Source organism: Juglans regia, chromosome 7 (genome assembly GCF_001411555.2).
Source record: "Juglans regia cultivar Chandler chromosome 7, Walnut 2.0, whole genome shotgun sequence".
Lineage (NCBI taxonomy): Eukaryota > Viridiplantae > Streptophyta > Magnoliopsida > Fagales > Juglandaceae > Juglans > Juglans regia.
In genome coordinates, this window is record NC_049907.1 from 37,503,499 (window position 1) to 37,512,604 (window position 9,106).

General features: G+C 30.7%; 1 protein-coding gene across 1 annotated transcript; it reads right to left on the reverse strand.

The window, feature by feature from the left end:
• Window positions 1-4,875: 4,875 nt before the first annotated feature.
• Window positions 4,876-8,335, reverse strand: LOC109014358. The gene is made up of 2 exons (XM_018996789.2): window positions 8,146-8,335; window positions 4,876-5,667 (listed from the first exon to the last, which is right to left on the reverse strand). Exons 1-2 carry the CDS (start codon window positions 8,172-8,174, stop codon window positions 5,058-5,060), a joined length of 639 nt encoding a protein of 212 aa, XP_018852334.1. The 5' UTR covers window positions 8,175-8,335; the 3' UTR covers window positions 4,876-5,057.
• Between the last annotated feature and the right edge of the window lie 771 nt (window positions 8,336-9,106).

The window sequence follows — 9,106 nt, forward strand, 5'->3', positions numbered from 1 at the left end:
CTGTATATGCAATACTGGAGCGTGATTTGTACTTGCCACAGATTGAGGTGGGGGGTTAAACTTAAACCTAAACCCCAAAGCAAAGCAGTAGCCTTCATAGTATGAAACAGTAGCGTATTCCACGTGGAGCCCACCGACAACGGATGTGGCCCCTAGACATTCGAAATTGGCCATGTGATATCAGCCATTGGATCAGAATAGTAATGGCAAGTTGCAGGAACTCTGACGCTTATGATGTTTTTGCACACTTGGTTGTAAACAAAAATCTGCCGTCACCGACAGATGGTCCCGATTGGTCCTGATAATTTTATTTATTTTATTTATTAAAAAATAATTTTTTTAATGTTATTTTAAATTTTTCTTTAAAAAAAAGTTTAAGAATATAAAAAAAATAAATGGAAAAAAAAAAAAGAGATTTTGAACACTGCTCGGTTGTAAAATATGTCGAGAAAAGCTAAACTAGATCCATCCGATGGGTCCGGAATAAGTTTTTTTATTATTTTTTTATTTAATAACTAAAGATATAGTTTTTTGTAAATTTTTTTTAAATATTTAAGGATATGAAAAAAAAAATCAAATAAAAAAAAATCAAATTTTCTTGTCAGAGCACGGCTCAAATCCTCGGATTACATTTACCTTCTGTTGGGTGCAGCACGGCTTCAAATATGTTTGTGTATCATCCCATCATTGTAACACTCCCTGACGACGCACGTGAGGCGTGATAGAAAAAACATGCCGAGTAGTACATAGGATCCGACATTGACATGGCAAATCCTGTTTTTCTGCTTCTAGAATTCAATTTTCATTAAGAGATTATTAATCTTTGGGATCAGAAACCATCAAAATATAATATAGTTGAATCAACGTATGATTTTCTATAATTGGGTACCAAAAAGATTAACTTTTGGATTCATGGGTAGTTGAACTACAACATGGATTCTGTATAGGTTAAATTTACCAAAATTTCTTTCAACTTTCAACGCAAAAACTTCCACTTGCATATCTTTGCATAGAAAGTATTTTAAAATTAAAATAAAAAACTTATTAATTAATGAGTACTCTCATGTTTATCAAACTTAAAACGATAGAAAATTCATGTTCATTAAAAATTACTATAGACACAAATAAATTACTTAAAAGTACGATAAAATATATTTATAATTGTGAATTATGCAACTGTAAAGTAATCGTTTTGAAAAAAAGTAAATAAAACATGAGATTCACATGAAAAAAATTAATTTTTTAATAGTAGACTCCACTCTTTTTCAAAGCATTTACGTGACGTTTACGTACTTCATAATTGTATGTAGAATTACTCCAAAATAACATAATTTCATATGATACGTTAGATCTACTTTACAATAAAAATAATTTTACAATCTAACGTATCGTATCAAGTCACGTCATCTTATAAATTTACTTTTATGAAATTTTTTTATAGTTAAAATATTTCTCACTCATTATATTAAATGAGAGACATATTGTAGATTTTATCATGATCAAAGTGTAACAGTACATAAATCTAAATAGAAATTTTTTTTCTAATCAATCACTATTTATTAACCCACACATCATACTTTATGAAAAACACTTTTCACATCCTATAAAAAAAAATTATAAATATAGAATGTAAAAGTAAATAGTGACTGATGCATATAATTCTTCATCTAAATAAGAGGAGAACGTACAACCTAGACTAGAAGTGAAATTAAGAATTAAAAATATATATATTTTTTAATATTTAAGTATCTATTATGAGACAATAGATTAAGCCATTTGTTAAATTAAATAATTAAAAAAAGGTACTGGTGGATATTTTGTGGTATTTACTATTTAGATTACTGTTTGATCTATGTTTAGGGAATGCAGCTTCTAGGGTGGATCTCGCAGCTCACCATTAAAGACTATATATTTACAAATATCAACTACATTTGATTATATATATATATATATAAAATTTCCCACAAGTTCTTAAATATCAATATTTTAATTAGAGTGATATGATATTTGTGGATAAATGACAAAAGCCATGCATTCCCTTTAGAATATCATGTAGAATATCATAATCAAGATTGGCTCCTTGCCGGCTTACATGTCGGTCCACTCTCTTAATCATTAGAAAGAAAGAGATAAACGTAAACATTCTGATCACACGTACACGATCGATGGAGCTAGCTAGCCGCGTACAAGGTAAAGTGTCTATTTCATCATTTCCTGAATTAAAATGGTAATCTCCACTATTTTGTTGTTGATGATTTTAATTATTAATTAGATTCCTCTCAGCTACAGCTCTCACATCATTAAAAAAAAAAAGTAGCTAGTTATCAATAATATATAGTTGAGGCACAATATCAAGAAAGCTGGAGATGGATGTTTTAAAAGTGACTAAATTTAAAAAAGTAATGCTAGATATAATTATAAGGTGTGCATATTTTGCATATTTTTTTTGAAAAAAAAAATAAATTTTATTATTAAAAAAATAAATTTTCATGTAAATTTAGATTTTTCTATTATTTTTTAAATAGAGTACACGGGATTATCTTGCACATCCATAATGTAAATATCAATTTTTAATTTAAAACGAGGCTAGTTTGTTTCTAAAATTAAGTGATTAAAAGTTTAAGAGAAATTTTATTTATTGAGGACTGCATGTGTAGGTATATTACTAAATGAAAAAATATATCATTTTAAGAGGGATAATTTTATAATTTTAAAAAAATTTTAAATTAAAATAACCTAAATTTATATTACAGTTTTTAAATATGGACTGTACCTAATTGCTCAAATTTTGAATATGTGGTTTTAAGTGCAAAACTATAGTCCATCTTTTTTCCTCATTCAGTGTCGTGTATCAACGACAAATTCATGTCCTCTAGCAGCTATCTCTAGCTTCGAACTTTTTTGGTAGGTCAACCAAAATCAGGATTAAGCTACAATAGATTATAGAATATATAGTATCCATTTTCTAGCAATATAAAATTGAAAAAAGAGGACACCCTGGTTTTCTCTAACCAAAAAAAAAAAAAAAAACCCTAATATATATATATATATATATATTAATGTTGAAACATGATATTTTAAGATCAAGAAGACAACGTACGTACTTATATTATAAGAAAATTATTTATTTGTGACCAGTTAATTCTAACAAAATAATTATTTACAATTAAAATAAGTCTGTTTTGATTACAAATAGTCTTTTCACTATAATTAAATAGTCACAAAATCTCATTTTTCTTGTAATGAATTGGCGGCAGATCATGATCATGTTTGGTGTGCTTGCTTTTCCATATAGAAATTTGGAAGCTGAGTTTATGCATGATCTATATATGCATGATCTATATATAAATACACACACATGCCTAGCTAACGTATATTAATAATTCATATTAATTAAGAAGATTAAAAATTCTTGGAAAATGTTAATAAATCGTTTGAAATTCAAGGAATAATAAGTACTCTAGGATATATAAAGTACCAAATAATTAATTAAAGGCCAGCACTTCAAATACTTGGGATAAATTAAGAACTTAATTAAAATCCATGCAGTTTCGTATGCATCGGTGGTACGCGGTACTGCATGATCAACTTTGAAGACCCATTGATTCAACGCGCATGGGAAATCAAATTATTACAATCGTCACACGTACGTCGACGCGGCAAAGCGCAAAGTTCAGTGGCTGGTCAAAGTTCAAACACCGCGGGGAAATCAATTCCTGGAAAATGGAATTAAATCCTTCTACTAGCTAGTTTTTTTTTTTTTTTAAATCATTGTGTGTTGATTGGTCACCGTTGAGTATATTTTTTTTGTAATTATTTTTACATTAGTTTGGCAAAGTGAATTCACATGATCATATATATGTTATTGGGCCAATTAATATATATAAACACATTACTTTAAAGATTTTCATTTTTATAAACCACATGAAGCTGGTGGATATATATATAGTACCATAGAAGTAATTAAATGCATGGAGTTCCATTTCCAGAAACTTGTGATCATCATCATGCATGAGGTCGACGAAAAAAATTCAGTCAAGATGGGTGATCAACACCAGATGCAGGGAAATTCGATTAAATGATGCAAAATACCAGAGTTAATTAATTAGGTATATATACAGCTACTATACATACATGTACGTACATATACATGATAAATATATATAGAACATCATGAAAAGGAATCGTTTGGGGAAAAAAATCAAATCAAGAGGCTGAATTGACGATGAAAAAAGAAGAAGAAGATCAAGAAGAAGAAGAAGAAGATAAAGAAGAGTGAAACAGATCATGAAAAGGTACGTAGTTGAGAAAGCTTAGCTAGAAATTAGAAGAAAATAACATTTATGCTTTCGGATCGGAGCGAGGAGATATTATTAAGAGTCCTGAAACGACAACCTAACTTGTTGAGTGCGATGCAGATTACATAACCACTAATATCCTTGCTCTTCAAGTTCTTTATATTTGTTTTTGAGTGGCTTATAAGCAAAAACATGACTAGCTATATATATCTAATTTATAGATAGGTTAGCTTGGGTTGTTAACCTAAATAATATTTGGAGATCCAAGAAAAAGTAAAATTGCATCGATCATCATGTGTTCGTAGGCAGGGTGAGGTCATTTTGGCCCCAACCGATCATTTTGATCTTAAAATCTTCGACATGAAAAACAAAAAATTATTGGAATTAAATATTAATTTGAAATCCAATACATTGATGATCATTTGTAACCAAATAAAAGTTTTTCATTTATATTTTTTTCTTAACCGTTAATTATAAATATGATCATGATCCTATAAATTTTTTTTTGTAGAGAAGTCATATATATATATATATATATATATATGCAGTATTAATCATCCAATAATGGCCAGCCAATTCTGGATAAATCTTTCTCATAAAATAATAGATAGGAAAAAAAGAAAAACAGAGAGCTAGATCAGATCATTGATCAAACAATAAAATGAAGGGGAAATATTTTCAAAATTTACCATTTGGACACATGCATGCAAACTATCATGTACGTACTACTCTCAAGACGTACTACGTACTAATTAATGATCATGCATAATAATGTTCGTGATCAGCCTGATCCTCCCGCCCTGCCATCACCATTCTACTAAGACGACTAGGACCCAGCTTCTTCCTTCTCATAATACTCCTCCTCCTTATCACTTCCATTTGATTCCTCCTCCTAACTTGCATCATTGCTTCTTCTTCGACAACAAATCTTCTCATTAGAACGTCGTCGGTCAAAGACTTTCCACGGAAAACTCTTCTTCCTTCCACACTAAGTCTTGCATGACTTGGAAAAGGAATAATTCTCTGATGATCTTGTGAGGTAGTAGTAGTAGTAGTGGGAAATGGCTTTGATCTTGGGTAGCTGTTGCTTCTTCTGGGTGGTACCTGATCAGCTCGGAAAACCTCGTTGTAAGAAGAGATTGGTGCACAAAGACAAACTCGAGTGAACGAAGTGGCAACCCTTAGAGAGGTGCATTTTCTTAGCTTGTGTACTGATCTAGTAGTACTGGTACCACTTGGGATTTCTTTGCTACTACTTTTGGAATTAATGGTTTTCCATAGCGTAGCATTTGTCGTCGGGATTTCTGTGGACTTGGAAATGGGTCTCCATACAGTGGCCATCTCGATTGCTCTTTGATACCAAGGCTTCCTATAACGCATATAAGAGGTAGTACATGATGTCATGCATAATATTATTATATATCTTCGCGTGTATGCATGCATGTTATCATGATCATGTAGTGCACTTTAACTGTAGCATGCATATATATATATATATATAGCAAATATTTTTTATATCAAAACATATATGAATCGAAATTTATGGATCGATCTATGCCAATATATTAAAAGTAGAAAGTGGAAAGTTTGAAAACATATATGTTAACAATATGAACCCAATGAAAACTACAGTAAATTTATCGTAAAACCAAAGATGCTTGCTTGCTTGTTTGCTTCCCCCTCCTCTTAATTTGACGTTGAAATGAAGACTTGGTGCTGGGTCAAAATCTTCAAATTTCAAATTTAGACTCAGCCTGGAGTTTTATTTACGCCGGCCGTTTTGCACCAAAGTAGGCGGTCCAAGCTGACCTCCTTTTGTTGCTTATTTGAAATCTTAGAAAAGTTTCTGAACATTCTAATCATAATTTAATATAATCTCCTATACAAATTACATGCCCAAAAATAATTCTCCAACAAGAAAATACCTAGTTTTAGATGTATATATATATATATATATAATGAAATATGGTCAATCGATCATGCTGGAGATTTAAAAGTTATATATGCAAGGCTCATGACATTACAATATATTAGGAAAACTTGTTGAAATCTAATGTGTTAATCAAGGATATATTGTGCGAAACTATATATATTTGCAAGTAAGAAATAACCCACTAAAAAAAAAAACGTGACAAATGTTACATTCCAATATTATTATTTTTTTTTTTTAAAAAGTAACAAATACTTTAAAGTAAGTGAAATTATATTTACAGTCTTAAGATATACAAATATCGTGCACTCTTTTAAAAAAAATGAATAAATTTAGAACCATATAAAAATTTAATTTTTTAATGATAGAAATTTCTTTTTAAAAAATAGTACCAGATATTTACACACACTAAGAATCTATCTATTACTATGTAAAAACATTTTTTTAATGGTTGATGGGATCGTGCTTACAAAACGTCAAACAGTTAAGACTGGGCCTCGCGGAGTCCACCGATGTTGGGTGTCATAAGATAGAACCCTGGACCCAAAGCAAGAATGCAATAAAGAAGAAAACTAAGGCCCAAAATAAATTACACGTTCTTTTTTATTAGGATTTCCAGTTAAGTCTTAAACAAAGAGAGAATGATCTTTAAGTAATAAAGGAGAATGGGTTAACTGTAGAGTAATATCGTTAATCATATTAAAAAAATATATGTATTTTTCACATGTTCGAATTACATATGCCATTCAGTAGACTAGGTATAAGTTTGGGAGAATTTATTTTTTTCTTTCCTTGCGTTTTTTTCAATCCAAGTGCTTTCGTCCACATTCTATTGACATTAAGCTCCGTTTGGATAAAAAAAACAATTTCAAACCATCTCATCTTATTATTACAATTTTTTGACATTTTCATATAAAATATAATAAACTATTTAACTTTTTTAAATCTTAAAATAATAATAATATTAAAAAATAATATTTTATTCAACTCATCTAAAATCATTTTATCTCATCTCACTATCCAAACGAGCCACTTAAAAGCTAAAGCCATGTTATCGTGTAGCTTAGATTAAAAATAAAATATCCCGTGTCAACTAAAATAATAATAATAATAATAAAACTTTCGAAAAAGGAAGTTCCCTCCTTCCACCACCTATGAAGTGAAGCCACTTGTAGGGCAGCTTCATAAGGCCTCTAGAAGTGGCCTTTTCGGCAAGCTACTTTTGTTTGGTCCAGATAGGGCTTAATTCCAAACATAATTTGCTAGAGTAGAGGTGGCCTAAACCCTTTATATGGTTTACTTGGCATTGAAACTTTAAATCAAGAATGTTGCAAGTATTAGTAATGAGTTGATAGTTTATGATGTAATATGCAATTAGACTACTTTAATTTAGTGTAACATGGATTTGATATGTAAAAAAATGAATAAATGTAATGATTTTCTAGAATCCTCAATTACTTACATTAGATGAAGAACATGAGAAAATGAAGAGACTGAATGTTTTTCATTTTTAGCAAGTGTATATACAGCACTGTCACATTGACATGCAGAATCAATAGGCCTATTAATTATCCCTGTTTTGTGGGTAAGAGGACACATTTATTAGTAATTACCACCATATTCATGGTTTAGCAGAAAGCTGTAGAACTTTTGACAGCAAACAGGGATAAGAACTGTCTCAAAGAGGATCATCTTATGTAGCCAGAGCAAATAGCAATGCACAGTAAGAAAGGCAGAGTGCAAACAATCTAAATGATCGGTTTGTTTTTTTCCTGAGACTGGATGATCAAGTAAATATTTTAACGGCTATGCTATGAACAGCACATTTTTAACAAAATAGAGCAAGATATTGTATATTCTGTACTAGAAAAACTGCAGAGAGTAACAAAGAAGGCGAGGAGTGTTTTCTTGGCATACCTTGTGTTTGAGTTCTTTGGATCTTGCATGAACTAAGCCAACTGGAGTATGAGTATGTGAGAGCTGGAGAAGAAGAGCAAAGAAGTTTTAGTTGGGTTGGGAATCATGAAGAGCCTTTTCCTGCAATTTGTAACTTCAAGATGGGGTTGGCAATGTTCTTCTTTTTTTCTTTTCTCCATTCTTTATTGCAACCCACCCCTTCTTTTGCTTTGGCAGGCATGATTCTTATTGATCTTAAGAGAGAGAAAGAGAGAGTTTGAAATTTCAAAGGCAAAGTAAAATTGATGCTTTTGAGGCCAATTACTAAAGAACCCCCCCAGTAGTCACTTTAAAAGAGAAAAATGCCCCTATCAAACCCCATCTCTTGGTAGGGCATGGAAAGTATGCAGACCCCTTGTAATCATGTTTAGTTCCTGACTTTATGATTGTGGGCGAGTCAGATTTCTTAGGGTATTAATTTGTTTAAGACATGCTTGGCCTGCCTTTCTGACAGAAAAATTATAGACTATCAAAGTAGCTTTTGGTTTGATTGATAAGTTTTTTTTCAATGTCTGTATTAAGATATTGCTTTTGCATGTTGAATCTCATGATACTGCTACTAGTCTTTTGCCATTAGAAATCTATATTCTATTGCACAAAATTATGAATGGAATGCACTTGAAAGAATGTTTGCAAAGATTACATATCCTTGCCTTAATTTTCTCTTGGCAATAGTGGAATCATTGAAATAATTATCATTTACTCGATGAGCAGTAACTAAAAAGAAAATTGTGTCAAATATGCAGACGAGCTCAACTCCAGACTAGCATATGATGAGATAATTGTTTTAAACAGCCAAGAAGAGGCATAATTTACTAAAATACCAATTAAATAAAACACAGATAAGATTTAAGCTATAATTAAAATATATATGGCATAAAATGTTTTCGTCTCTGTGTATTGTTGAACATTTGAATATAGG